This window comes from Rhinolophus hipposideros (assembly GCF_964194185.1).
Source record: "Rhinolophus hipposideros genome assembly, chromosome: 6".
Taxonomy (NCBI): domain Eukaryota; kingdom Metazoa; phylum Chordata; class Mammalia; order Chiroptera; family Rhinolophidae; genus Rhinolophus; species Rhinolophus hipposideros.
The window spans coordinates 51,602,635-51,617,669 of record NC_138052.1 but is presented as its reverse complement, the minus strand read 5'-3'; the positions used below and the strand labels follow the sequence as shown (position 1 = coordinate 51,617,669).

The window sequence follows — 15,035 nt, the reverse complement described above, 5'->3', positions numbered from 1 at the left end:
GGCCCGGCCCGGCCCGGCCCCGGCCCCGGCCCCGGCCCCGCGCAGGACACCATGGCGCAGCGCGCCTCCTCCCTCTTCTCCTTTCTCTCTCGTTCTCGCGCTCCCGCCCTCTTCCTCTCGCCCTCTCTCCCTCTGCGAGCCTCCCGCCTCCCGCCCGCCCGCCCGCCCTCCAACAGGTTAGCTCATCGCGGGACGTTTATAAAAACGAAGTTCAGGTTGGGAGGGGGCCTGGGCCGGTCGGGGGGCCGCCTCCCTCCCCGAGGACTCCCTCTCGGGGCCGTGCCATTGGCTGCGCGAGGCCACGTGGGGGTGGGGGCGCGGGAGAGCCTGGCTCCTGGCCCGGGCCCCGCTGGACCCACCCACCCACCCCGGCCCCCAGCCCTCCCCAATCCCTGGTGCAGCCCACCGCCCCTTCCCGCCCTCCCGGGGACCCTGGCGTTTGCGCTGCAGCCACCCCCACGAGCTGATTGCGCGACCAACCATCCTAGGCCCTGTTTGTGACTGAGGCGGGCGCGGAGGCCTGCGCCTTGTGTCCGCCAACGCTGTGTTTGCCACCTCTCCTTGGCTCCCCAAGCTGCACAATTAAATGAAGGCGAACGACAAAGATGGTCAGAATGATGTGGAAACAGGCCGATTTTTGATTTTGTTGCTTAATCTCTCCGACTAGCTGACCTAGACCTCAAACCCGGGGGAGCTAATTTTCCAGACCTTGCTACGGGGCAAAGGCATTTCACGCATGTTATTCCAGGGGATCCTCCGAATTAAGACCAATTGGAGCAGACCCTCATACACACGTTGTCCGCCGGGAAAATGCCCAAGAAGCGCCCTTGGGCCAGGCACAGAGACTTACAAATAAGTCAAGTAGATGAAAAGAACGGGCCTCGGCGCAGGAACCTGACGATCTTCCCCAGCAAAAACGTCTCGATGCCTGGTCCACGCTATTCGTCTTTGCACTCAGGCCAGCCGGGAGTCGTCTCCCATGCTGGGCTCCCCAGGCCTGACGCAGTCGCCCCGCGCGCGCAGAAAGACCCAATTGGGGGCGCCGGGTGAAAGCCATCCCGCTGCCCGCCGCAAAACTTCTGCGCCTCGCCTGCAGCCGACGGGCCTCTTGCGTTTTGCAGACACTACCCACCCCGCCCGTTACTCACACCAATTAATTGAAAACTTCACTTTCCCAGGGACCTTTGTTTCGCTTTCTTTTCCAAGCTGCCAACTTCAGAGAACTGAAAGGGACAAATTAAGAGGGCATTTTTGTTTTGTTTTGTTTTTTTTTCCCAAGCAAAGTTGGGACTTGTGATAGGAGCAGCCCAGAGCAACTGGGTCTGACTTCGAGGGGGTAGAGCCGGCTCCCAACAGCCCCGCCAGGGTGACAGGGATCACAGCCCTGACCCCTCTTCATCCCTTCGTTCCATTCCTCAGTCACAGAGCCCCAGTCTACCATCCTCCATTTCAGCCATCAATGAGGAGCCGGTGTGAGTCCAGCGGTGAATCTGAGGCTCCACTTTAGGAGTGACATTATCTTCCATTAGCTGAGGGTTCTGGGGTGGGTGCTGGAACCCTCAGAGTGAACCCATTTGGTTCTGTAGCATCAACACCCCAGGCCGGTCTATCTCCTAGAAAATCCCTTTCCTGTGCCCGTGATTGGTGAAGCCAGCTGGTCACCTAGCCCCACTGTTTCTGGACCCAAGACAGGATCTGGATGGGGTAGAGAAAAAGAGCCGGGAGGCCCTCCTGGGCCTGGCCTGGCATTGCAGGGTGGGCTGCTGGTGTCGGGAGTGTTGACATGCAAAACCCAGTAACCATAAAAGGCTCAAATAAAGGGAAAGTTATGAGAGGGGTGCTGGAAAGGAAAAAGCAGGAGAATTTGTTTGACCTTTTTGAAGTCCTAGACATGTTCATGATCAAATTTGAGACAGGAGGAGGCTAAGCCTTCGCAGAAAATCATAGAGAATAGACATTTGCTGATAAGAACAATTTTGGCTACTTGAGAGAAGATGAAAGTTAGCAATGGAAGCTGCATCGGCATTAAAAAAAAAAATTGCCAGCCAGGGCCAGGTGATAGAGTTACTGACTTTTTAGTAGAGTATGGTTGGGTTCTCTTTACCTAACACTTTTCGTGCCAAACCAATCATGAGATGCTGCTACTCTGAAATGTGCCAATTATTCCTTTGTCTCCCTTTTTCTCAGAGAGGGAAAACATGAAGATACTTCTAAATTCTTTTCTGTGACCTCAAAAAAAAATTCGTTGAAATATTTCTAAGGCATCATTGGAACCAACGAAAGTTCAGTCTCTTAAAACAACATATCCCTGTGATTTTGTGCCCTGGGACTTCTGTGCGATTTTCTACTTGATAAATACCTTTTAATGACTGACTAATTATATGCTTTAAAAAAATGAAATTAAGATAGGAAGGAGGAACTTGTCAAGCTTTGCTGTTTTCAGACAGCCGTTTTGACTTAATTATCCATGCAACACATTAAGTTCTGCAAGACTGGGAGGAAAGTCTGAATTAATGCTCTGGTTGAAAGACATTTCTCAGTGGTGGTCTTGCCTCCAGTTGCCCTGTGGGACTCTCTCATAGGACTTGGGGTTTGTTTGCCCAACCTCAGTGGTGTTCAGACACCCGGGAGGCTTTGAACAATAAGGAGGAGCATTGCCTCTTGCTATCCTTCCCGGAACCTTCGAGTATAGCCTTCCAGTTCCTGGCCTTGGGGGAGGGGATACCCCTTAGGAAAGAGGCTCTGACTGGACCTTATGAGGGCCCCTAAACCCAGCACCCCAGGGCAGCTGCTGTTATTGGATTATAGAGCTGTGGTTGAGTACCAGGCAAAGTCAGGGCTGCTCTTTTTATGAACTAATAAGACACATAGTTTACAAGAGAGGTAGTTAGGGGAGGAATTTTGAGGCTGAATTTGCAGAAACATTTCATTTAGCTTGTGTACCCTGTGTCCGAGCTGATTTCAGGTTTCAACTTACTAGGAATAATTTTCTTAAACTGTCCAGGAGCACAGACTGATACCTGTGTATGTGTGTGGGTGTGTTAGGTTGAGGCTTTAACAACAGAAATAGTCTTTGTTAAATGAAAATCTTTTGAAAGCATAAATGTCCCCAAACACTGATATGTTATTCTGTGAAACTAGTTTTGCCACCTTTTCTGATTTTGGTGAGAAACTCAGGACGGCCCTTCTTTGCCAAAGCCCCACTCTGCCAGAAAGAGAGGCAAATCAACTCTGCTCTCTTCTCCTACTACTTGCTCCCCTCCTTCCTTTCCCTCCATAAACACCCTTTTTGGAAATCGGTGATGCCCTGAATGTCACATTCTCTTTTCTTCCTTGTAGATGATCTTTCAGAGTATGTCTCTGTCATGGGTTGGGGAATGGGTAGATGCAGGCTGCAATTTAGGTTTATTGAAGAACACAAGTTCCTCTCCTTGCCAAGACAGCAGTGAGGTCAATTACCACATAATCGGTGACCATTAGGGCTAGGACAACAATTGCCAGGTCCTATCAACGTGGAGTCCTGGGGACTTCTTTGAAAGTGTCATTCTTGATGGCCACAGCAAGAAGTACAGGACACCCTCCTAATTATCTTGCAAGAAGCCAAAAAAAAATCAGTGTAGAAATAGTCTTAATTCCAAAGTAAAGACTTAAATTCAGTGGATCTGGCTGGACAGTGTTCTTAACCAAGTCTGTGCCCTGCCAACTTTGGAACTAATCTTCCCTCTGCAGACAATACTCAGTTTCACTCAGGCTGGAAATATCAAAAGGATTTAAAAAAACAAACAAACAGACAAAAGAATCTAAGGTGAATTAAGTGGTCTCAAGCAAAAGCCAGACAGTGGAATCCTGAGTTGAGCACTTTCTATGTCTGAGATTTATTCCATTTGGATTTAACAACGCAACTAGGCTATATTAAATGTAAATTTGTTTGCAACTAAAAAAGCACTCTCCATACCTTAAGCATTATTTGGTGAAACTAGGTTTGCTTCCCACAGGGCAGCTGGCCCTTATTTGAGATGGAGAGAACTCCTCCAGTCCTGGCAGGAATTATACATAGTGAAAGTCTTCTTTCTCAGAGAAGCACTAATCTCACTGCAAAGGGGGGCGCTGGAGGGTGGACCCAGAACCTGGGGATCCCGGACTTGTTGCTTTCTTTGCAAAACAAAAGCTGGAACACGCAATTTTCTGCTGTTTTGACCAACATCTCAAGGTGTGAGATTGCCCTGGGAATACACTTGTCTAGCAATGTCATTATTAACTGAGGTCCAGAAAGTGCTCACTCTGTCTGCCCTTTGGGATGAAAGGATCTCTCTCTCTCTCTCTCTCTCTCTCTCTCTCTCTCTCTCTCTCTCTCTCGGCAGAGCCCGCTGTCTCTACGGAGAATCCACGTGTGGTTACCAGCAGGGCAAAGGGATGAAGGTTAGGGAAATGCCTAACCACTAAGGGAGGGCGGGGTGCAGGATCAGAGGGAAGGAGGGGAAGGGGCAAGTGGTCAGGCTTTGCTTCCCGGATCGGCGGCGCGCAGTTCCCCAGGCCTGGCACTAGATGTCCCTGCAAGTTTTCCTGTCGCGTCTCAGGGTGCAGGAGCTTCCGGCAAACGGTATGGCATGTCTGGGTTGCCCCAGAGTTCAGGGAGAAGTTACCCCTGACCCTCCATCCATAGCCGTCCCTCAAGGGGCACCGTATTGTAGAGGGAAGAGAGAGGAGAAATAGAAGCAGCCAGAGGACCCGGGAGAGACAGAGTGCTCCAGGCTGGCCTTCCAGGGATGGCAGCAAAAAGCTGTCAGTACAGAGTCCGGCCTGTAGTCCCCAAACCAGCGTCTTCCCTTATAAACCGAAACTTCCAAGTGGTGGGGACCGCACTTAGCCAAAAGAAAATGTTCCTGGGTGTCGGAGAACCAGGCTCCTGGGTGTCGGAGAACCAGGCTCTGTCCAGCGGTGCCACCACAGTCAGAGGTCCCAGTCATTCAGCGAGCTTGCGTCCCAAAGCGGGCCCGCGAGGTTTTGTTCCCCCTTGTTCCTGAGCCTTCTGCGGGGAAAATGGGAGCCAGTCCTTGGTGGATGCGGCGCCCCTCCCCTTTGGCAGCCGGGACAAGTTTTTATTACCTTCAGTGGAAAGCCAAAAGTGGAGGACCCGCTGCTGCTCAAGAAACAAATATTTAGTCTGAAGGCCTAACAACAGCAACAACAAGAAAATTAGGCCTCTTTCATGTGATTCCTCTTTTTTGAGCAAAAAGTGCTTTTCAGTCCATTTGGAGAAAATGCTTCCCTAACTCTCCCCCCCCCCATGTATCTTACCATATGGAGTGGACACTTGACATGTTTTATTATCCTGTACCTTCGTAGTGGGTAAGAGGCCTTAATGACCCAAAAGCTATGTCTAAAAAACGGGGACATTTGACAGGCCTGATCCCAGTCTCAGCGTCGACTTTCTGGGAGAGGGGCACGGTTTGGGCATTTCATTAATAAACACCAACAGAACTGTGTTAATCTCACTACCTTGCACAGGCTCAATGTCTTTGAGGTAGGCCTGAACTTAAAGAAGACATATGTGAAATCATAAAATCAAGCAAAAATATTGCCCCAAACTTTTAAATACTTTATAATTTGGATGTTATCAGATATAAGTTTAAATCAGGAGCAAATCCTCCAACCTCTCTGTGTGGAAGGAAGGTTTCTCCTCTCTGAGAAAGGGATAATACAATTGATTTCTAGAGTTGCTGTGAGCTTTAGACTTGATACTATATGTAAAACGCACCGGTAATTTCGGAATAAATATGTAAGTTAACCAATATTACTACTACTAGTAGGTGTGGAGTCTAAATAAATTAAGGGACATTTACTATTGTAATGGACTCTTCACTGCCTCCCATGAAACATTGCTAAATGTAGTGTAGCGAAAAATATTAGGTGCCTTCTACTGTGAGTAGTTTCCCCTACAGGGTCTCGAAGGTACTTCTCATAATAAACATTCTAGAATACAAAATATCACTGTTATTTAAAAGGTGCAAAATAGTTTTCAAAACCACTAATGAATGAAGGTGTCGCCGAGAAATAGTGTTTTCCCTTTTCAACAGAATGAGGTACGGTTTGGCGCAGGCTTTGGGACCAGAGGTGCGGGGTCCCAGAGAAAGATAGGAAGTGGGAGACTCACTGGCTGGATGAAGGAAGAAAGGGTCGCCATCCGCATCGCAGAGCCCAGCGGCCGCTTTTGCGATTGAAGGCTGCTCAGAGCCGCCGAAACCGTGAGGAAAACAGACGGGGGCGCCAAACGACAGCAATAAAGGCACCAGCGACTTCCGCCCAGGTCGCGCCTCCGCCCGAACCCACCCCCCCGCCGGGGCCTGGCCACCCCCAGCCCTCACCCCCTGACCCGAGCCTGGACCGAGGTATCCCATTCAGCCCCCAAAGCAGGTGGAACTGGGGGAGGGGTCCCTTTCTAGGTTCCTGGGACAGCGACTCTCCTCGGATGGGCGCGGCCTGCCAGGGGTGTTGGAGCGGGGTTCCTGGGCTCTGGATCAGGGAGGGAGAGGTGGGGGCATCCACGGCGAGGCTGAGCTCTGACCTCGTGAATGGCAGGAAAGCCGGCGCGATAAGGGCTCGTAGTGCTCGGGGATGGGTAGCCTCTGGGGCAGAGGCGGAGGTGGACATCGTATCCAGTCCTCCTCCTGGTCCCCAAAGCCCTCTTCGCGTTCCCCCTCCTCACCTCCCCAGCCACTGCAGTGCCTATCCAGCTTTTCATTTCTCACCTTGGGGGAGAATTCCATTTATTACCTTAAAGCGGTGGAATTGATTTTCTAAGCAAAGCTCGCGTTGTTGAAATAAGTTGGCGCCGAGGGGAAAAGGAGAGAAACTTTTGGCATTGACTATGTATATAAATGTATATAAATATACTTCACACCTCGCCTCCCCTTACATTCCTGACGCGCCCCCAACGGGTCCAAGGTTAAAAGGAAAGCGCCAACAGAGAGATGGACAAATAGATCTGGAGTTTGCCCCTAACACACCCCGATGTGCTGGGTGTGGCGGCAGGGAGGAAAGGGGGGGCCTGGGTTGGGGTATGGGTTGGTGCTGCTGAGGCGGGGATGCAGGACCCGCGCTCAGCGTCCAGATTGCCAGGGTCTCTCGGCCGCTTCGGAGGCTCGCAGGCCGCCCTCCGTGTCCGTTTCCAATCTTCTTTTGTCCCCACTGGTGGCCGCGGATCTCTCCCCTTGGGCTGCTGGCCGGCGGACCTGCACAGTACATTGGGGGTCAGGGCAGGGTGGGGCTCAAACGCGGGAGGAAACGTGCAACGGCCTTGAATAAAGATTGATCTTCGTTAAAATGGTTGCCACCGGCGTTGTTATGACCATCAAAGTTATCGCCAAGAGGCTCAGCCGCCAAGCTCAGGCCGTGAGCAGCACCGGCAAGGCTGGTCCGAGACTCTCCGCGTCTGGACTCAGCGCGGGGAACACCCGGGGACACAGGTAAGGGGCTGAGGTGGGCGACGGGAGGCAGGAGAGAAGAGCTGAGCGGGGAAGGGAGCCCAGCGGGATGGTAGGGGAAGGAGGCTCTCTTATTTGCCCCGTTTGACCTCGAAATCCGGCAACTTTACCACAAAGAATTTGATTCGATGAGGGAGGGGGAAAGCTGGCAAGGTACAAAGTGGATTTGGGGCGGCCCATATGGTGCTGTAAATCGCGTCTGTGTTTAAAGTTAGCTGTCGAATTCTGCTATGAAATCGTCCAGCAGAGTTCATTTCCCCCAGGGAAAATGCGTAGGCGAGAAGGCTATCCATCAGCAAGATTATAAAAGTAAAAAACCCGGGACTTCCAGTTCAGAACTCACTCTGCAAACGGTGTTAAAAAATCAGGGAGGACCTAATGATTTCCGTTTGGAGGCGCGGGCCTAACACACCTCCCCAGCCACGTAGTAGTAAACTGCTTTCAAAAGTCTACGAGATCTCTCTCTCTCTCTCTCTCTCTCTCTCTCTCTCTCTCTCTCTCTCTCTCTCTCTCTCCCCCCCCCCCAGAGGTGGGAACAGCCAGGCTGAGGCGAAGAAGTGGGGGAGAGAGAGAAATCGGCGTCCTATTTGTTAAATAAAATACACACTTGGTTCTGAAATTCAAAAGATAAGTAATCTAGACAGGAGCGCAAGGTCTTCTCCTTACGCAACTCTTCCTACATCCTCCCCCTTGTTCCCCCTCACCCCCCTCCCGCTTGTAAATGTTTTTTTTAAAAAAAACCTTCCCGACGATCTACTCTGGAAAATCAAAGCATTATCTATTATTTAACACGTATCTGTGTCCGAGGAAAAATGAGGAAGGCGCTGTATGATTAGGACCTAAGGGGCAACCCAGCAAACTGAGAGCGTAATGATGCCCCTAAATGAAGGGGGAAATGTGCCGCGGAGCGCTCTATTAATCAGACTGTCAATTTCACCCCCGAGGCCAAACCCCCGGGCGAGCAGAACCGGCTCTGAGCGGGCAAAGGATCGGAGCCTTCCTCCTCACTTCTTGTCTCTTCTCGCCTCCTACCTGGATCTATTTGTCTGCTCCGAAGCCGCCTTCATTACCCACTGACAGGAGCGTGTATTTATTTGCTTATAAACCTGTTACAATAAATGATTATTCGAACGGCGTCATTCGTACCTTAATGACGAGCGAGCGCTACTTTTTGATGAATGACATCTCGGGCTCGGAAGGATGTATGGGTCATTTTGACCAGTCATTCCCTCGCTCTGGCATCCCACAATTTTTCCGCCTCCCTCCAAAAGAGATAATAATATTTAGAGGCGCTCGCTGGGGCTGAATGAGAATTAGCCCTAGGCGCAGCCCATCATTAGGACGGGACAGCCTGGCCACTGTGACATTTTTTAGAAAGCTGAGATGATGGAAAGAATAAGAAAAGAGATGATTCTGATGGAGAGAGGGCTGCACAGCCCCACCGCCGGCAAGAGGTTCTCCAATTTGTCCGACTCGTCTGGCAATGCTGTACTCGAGGCCCTGGAAAATTCGCAGCACCCGGCTCGCCTCAGCCCGCGCCTGCCGTCCGCCCCCCTGCACAGCGCTCTGGGAGACCTCCCAGCCAAGGGCAAATTCGAAATAGACACTTTGTTCAACCTGCAGCACCCGGGCAGCGAAAGCACCGTCTCCTCCGAAATCGCTTCTGCGGCGGAGGGCCGCAAAAAGCCGGGTCATTATTCAGAGGCGGCCCCAGAGGCGGACATGAGCAGCGACGTGGAGGTGGGCTGCTCGGCGCTGCGTTCCCCCGGCGGCCTCGGCGCCGCGCCGCTCAAGGAAAACAATGGCAAAGGTAACCGAGCCGCCCGCGCCGCGCTCTCCAGTCCCTCCTCCCTGTTCCTCTGAGGCCGCTGCCGGCCGTTCCCGGTGCTTTTGCCCCTCTCCCACCCTCCGCCAGCAAGTTGCAAGGAGCTGGCTCTGGAGGGGCAGGAAGCATGCGGGGGACTGTGCTCTCTAGCTCTGATCTTTGAGTTTCCCAGACAGGCGCAGGCCTGGGGCTCCAGGCCCGCCCGCCGGCCTGCCCCTCGCTCCCGAGTCCGAGAAAATGTTTCTGCGAGCAGCTCTGAAAGCCGGTGCGAGCCGACCGGCCTCTAGCCAGCCGCTGAGTCGCGCTGGGGGAAGAGTGCCCCAGGCAGCTGCTCTAAACTCCGCTGCCTCTGAGCCCCCAAGGCCGAGTGGAGGGGTCACTCTGAGTAAGTCGGAGGGAGCCTCTCCCGGTGCCTTTGGGAGACCTGCTTGGGTCAGCGGGAGAAAGTTGAAAAGTAGAGTCCACTCCCTAGTGGTTCGGGTTTGAGCAGTCGCTGGCTTTCGAATCTTAAAATTTTAAACAAACCCAAAAGACTGTCAAAGAAAGGTTAGAGGCCGTACAGAAAGCGGGCTGCTCTGTGGGCTCCAGACCATGGCAAACCCAGTACTTCCCCAACTGTGCCTAGATGTAGGCATTTTCCCTGGGTCAATTCTCCTCCAGAGTTGAAATTTTACAATTACTATTTTTTAAAAACCACCCTAATTGAGTTTCTATTATTTGCTTATGAAGTGCTCTCCAAACTTTATTGATTTCATTAACGGCAGCAATTTGTAAGCATGACAGACCCCATCAATTCAGGCAATGCCTCGCCTTCCTCGCCCGGCTTCCCCCATCCGCGCGCAGCCCCAGAGCGGGGATCTCGGCCCTACAGTGACTCATGCGCTGTCGGCCGTTTGTTTGCCAGGGTACGCGGAGAGCGGTTCAGCCGCTGGCACCACGACGTCTGCTTCGGGCTCTGGCCTCGGCAGCCTGCATGGAGGCGGCGGCAGCGGCGGCGGGGGCGCGGCGCTGGGCGGCTCCGGCTCTGGCGCGGATCAGGTGCGGCGCTACCGTACCGCGTTCACCCGCGAACAGATAGCGCGCCTGGAGAAGGAGTTCTACCGGGAGAACTACGTATCGCGGCCCCGCCGGTGCGAGCTGGCGGCTGCGCTCAACCTGCCCGAAACCACCATCAAGGTATCGATTCCAGCGCGCGCCTGTTCTAGCCTCCCTAGGGGTGTCTGGGTTGATTTTTGTTTCTCCTTTCTGGGTGGCTAGATTTAGCTGGGGCCTGAAAACCCGCAGGGGAGAGACACCGAAGGAATTGGCATATTTATTTCTCAGCTGCCAAATCCGAAGAGTTGGCCGGCCTCGCTGACCTGGGAAGGTCCCGGAATGGTGGTGCCAATGCAGCAAACACTAGCCTGTGCCCAGGTGCCCCTAACCCATATCCAAGGCCCCATTTTCCCCTTGGCGGCAGAGCCAGCTGGTCTTTGTTCCTCTGGTGCGAACCAGACGTGAAACTTTTCATTTGCTCTTGATCTTGGAGATTTATTTTCACATAAATCGTTACAACACGAAGAAAAGGATACTGTATTTTTAAAATATATTGGGTTGAGATAGTAGTTTCCTAAGCATTTTTCTCCTCGGCAACGGGAAAAGGGCAACCTGGGGGGGTGGTGGTGGGTGGGAACGCATCGAAATTGTCCTTATTTATATATTTTTAGGCAATTCATTTTATTATACGTCCGGGAGGGAGAGATGGGACGTTGGGCGACTTGGTGAACACTTTACGGAGAATCCGACACTCTAGAAAAAGAAAAGAGGAAACTCCATGGGATAGGGGAAGGGTGTGGAAGTCTCCCTTCGGTTTGTTCAGGCTTTCTTTAATTTAGAGTTGTGACGAATGACGCCTTCGTTAGATACTGGGTTGAGAGGAGTAGAAAAGTCCCCTACCCAATTTAAGAGGATGTAACTTCCGCCTCTCATTTGAGGCCAATGATTTCAACAAAATCATCCCTTCAATATCACAATCGGACCCGTGTTCCTCGGAGCAGGTCCTTGCAGCTCAGAGAAGCAACACCTAGCGCGGTGACCTTTTATAAAAGCTGCCGCCGCGGCTTCTCTTCAAAGGCGGCCTAGACTCCCTGTGCAAATCCTGGGATTGAGAAACCGGCACTCAGCAAGGCCGGATACCGGTGGGTGGCGGGAAGGAGGGGAAAGGTTGGGTTGGGACGAAGAAACGCTGCACAAAGTAAGGGAGCAGAAGCCCTAGCGGCCGCAGCAGTGGGACACAGGGGAGAAGACTCTCCTCGACGAGAAGGGTGTGCTGTGCCCACACTGTGCCGGCGGGGAGGGCAGAGGGGAATGGGCGTTGGGCCCGCTCGAGGGGAGTAGGCCAGGTCTTCCAGAGGTCCGGGAGGGACGTGGAGGCTCGGGGCGCGGGCCACAGCCTCTTGGCCCTTCCTAACTCGGGGCACCCGCGCGGCTCTCCCCGCAGGTGTGGTTCCAGAACCGGCGCATGAAGGACAAACGGCAGCGCCTGGCCATGTCGTGGCCGCACCCGGCAGACCCCAGCTTCTACACCTACATGATGACGCACGCGGCCGCCACCGGAAGCCTGCCCTACCCCTTCCACTCGCACGTGCCCCTGCACTACTACCCGCACGTGGGCGTCACTGCTGCGGCCGCGGCCGCTGCGGCCTCCGGAGCAGCGGCCGCGGCCTCTTCGCCCTTCGCCACTTCCATCCGTCCTCTGGACACCTTCCGCGCCCTCTCGCACCCTTACTCGCGGCCGGAGCTACTGTGCAGCTTCCGCCACCCCGGCCTCTACCAGACGCCTGCGGCCGCCGCAGGGCTCAACAGCGCGGCCTCGGCCGCCGCCGCTGCAGCAGCTGCGGCGGCTGCGGCCTCTTCCGCCGCGGCCGCCGGGGCGCCCCCCAGCGGCGGCTCCGCGCCCTGCTCGTGCCTCAGTTGTCACAGCAGTCAATCTGCGGCCGCGGCCGCAGCAGCAGCCGCTGCGGCCCTGGGGTCTCGCGGGGGCGGTGGGGGCGGTGGGGGCGGCGGGGGTGGCGGCGGCGGCGCGGGGTCCGCCGGGGGCTCAGACTTCGGCTGTAGCGCCGCGGCGCCGCGCTCAGAGAGCGGCTTCCTGCCCTACTCAGCCGCTGTGCTTAGCAAGACCGCCGTGAGCCCGCCTGACCAGAGGGACGAGGCGCCGCTCACCAGATAACTACGTCGCCGCCGCCAGGGGGCCGTGCCCACCGTTCGGAGTGTGCCGGGGAGTCCCCGGAGCGCCCCGCGCGCCCTTTGTGTGCCCACGTGCCCTCTGCGCGCTGCCCGCTGCTAAAGCTGCCGCCAGGGGGCGCCCCGGGCGCGAGAGGCCGAAGGGAACCTGTCCGCATTGGGGGGCGGGAGAAAGCTGGCGCGAAAGCCCGGCGGACGTCCCCCCAAATTATTTCTATTTTTGTATTTGCTACCCACCCGCCTCCCCTTCTCTAAGTATGTTTCCCGCCGTCCAGTCCCTGCTTCCTGCCTCTGTCCTGAGCTCTTAGTCTCTCCGAAGACAACCCTGTCGCCCCAAATCACTCTTTTGGAGTCTGGGGCCCTGGCTGTAAACCCTCAGGGCCGGGTTACTCCTCTGAACCACGTGGCCAGAAGCAACCGAGATCCACAACAAAGAGAGAAGGGCTAGTGCTTTGTGCGGGAGGGAAAGTCACCCCCGAGGTTCCTGATGCTGCTCCTTTTCTTCCACCTTTTCTTTAAACGAGGGTGAGGGGAGGTGGCAATTTTTTTCTCAGCGTGAGCTTGTTTGGGGCCCTGTCCGAGGAGAGCGGAGGAATGGAGGTCTGAGGAGAAGGCCAAGAGGGCGGATGGAGAGCGCGGGCTGCTGCGGGTGTGTTTCTGGGATTGTTTACCGCGTGCGGGCGCGAGGCCGGTGGGTGTGTGGCCGCCTTCCCTGGGAAGGACAAAGCGGAGGCGGGACTGGGTGTTCGTCGCGCCTCCTCTCTCTTGGCCCACCACCGTTCTCGATTTTGGGTTTGGGATGGAGGCGTCTTGTATATTTTATGCAAAATGTGATGGCTAACGAGGTTGCCACAAGCTGGCCAGGAAAGGAAAGGGAAACGAAGGGAAGGGGAGGGCAAGATGAACAGATCGTTGGAGTTATTTGCGGAAGCGTTTTCAGCTCAGTGTTTCCACTACCGGGTTCCACTCCATCTGGGAAATACTTGAATCTCTAGATACCTGCTATTGTCCTGAAGCATTTCCTTAGACACTTTCTGAGTTCGAACTCGATTCTGCTCACTTCTTTCCCTCCTCGCTTTCCTATTCCTCTGGTGAAATGGATCTTGGCATATTTCTCACGCATGTCTACTGCGCCTTCGCCTCTGCAAAGCCACCGCTGGGTTGTTGAGACCGGCTCTGCCAACCCCAGCTACTGGAGGGGTTTCCTTGAACTTGAAGAAAGGCACATCAAAACCCACCAGTGTTAACTGCTATGTCAATTTTGATGCTAATAATGTGCAGATTATGACGAAAATTGCCAATCATGCTCTCTGATGGACCTCCTTTGAATGTGGAATTGGAGAAAAGTTCCCCGCACGGAGACCTGCTGTCAAGTACTAACAACCCGCTAAGGGAAGTCATTAGGAGAGACGGATAAGAGACTCGGTACATAAAACATTGTTCTTGGTGCATAGAATGTATGTTATTTAATGTTATTTCTGTTACCTGAAGTGATTTCGCAGAAGAAAGCCACGTTCTTATCATCTCAATTGCCAATTTTCATTTTGGTAACTTGGACGCCCTGGGTAGACTTTTCTCTGTTAAGTTGATATTCCACCAATGTGAACAGCCTCATTAAATCAAGCCCAGATATTTCCATAATGCTCCCCGCAGAGCCACTTCGCTCCTCACATAATGAGATTTTCTGAAGAGTTGAAGCCCTAAAATAACTTGCTAGTGCATGTTTAGACCCAGTGAAGTGGGTGTGTGTTAAAATGTAGGTGTGCTACCTACATATTCCTGTATGTGTGTGTGAATATATGTATGTATATACATATATATGTTCTCTTAAACACATACATATGTAAGAAACGCGCACACGTCCATATACACCCATTGGCACTATTTTCTGTGATTTATTCCAAATTTGTGTTCTGACATATTTTTGTTATTTTAAAGACACTGGATTTAAAAATTCATGTTCTAAAAATAGGTTTTCAGGAAATTTTTGAAATAATTCACTTTACAGGAGAAATTATTATTTTCATTAAATGGAAAATGTTTCAAGGAGAAACAGCATTTCCTCCTGGGGTCTATTAAAATATTCCCATAAAATATTAGAGAACTTCTCAATGAAACAGCAATGATCTAAAGCTCAACTTTTGTTTTCTCTTTCTTTAAAGAGATAAGACTACTTATGTTAAATATTGATTATACCAGCTCTTACTGAGTTTACATTAAAATATTAATATATAATTTAAGGCTAAGTAAAATAAGCCAAAATATGGTACCCTTTATCAGCTTTACCTTTGTAGATTGTTCAAGTCCTTTCTTACGATCAGCTATTAGATGTATATAAGGTACTTTAGGCAATAATGTTTACATTTCCCCCAAAATATATATATGATTGATGAGAACGCTGGTTGGTAAAATTAACAAATTCATCTTATGTTAGGTCCATTGGATCTGGTTATTATATTAAAATAAAAACTGTAAATAAAGTCTTTGTGCTTTAAATATTGCTG

General features: G+C 52.4%; 1 protein-coding gene across 1 annotated transcript; it reads left to right on the top strand.

Annotated features, from left to right (window-relative positions):
• Positions 1-8,867: 8,867 nt before the first annotated feature.
• On the top strand, positions 8,868-12,517 carry EVX2 (even-skipped homeobox 2; the record flags this gene model as incomplete). Its single annotated transcript, XM_081050755.1, has 3 exons — positions 8,868-9,294; positions 10,214-10,485; positions 11,789-12,517. The coding sequence occupies 3 exons, from the start codon at positions 8,868-8,870 to the stop codon at positions 12,515-12,517; spliced, it is 1,428 nt and encodes a 475-aa protein (XP_080906881.1).
• Between the last annotated feature and the right edge of the window lie 2,518 nt (positions 12,518-15,035).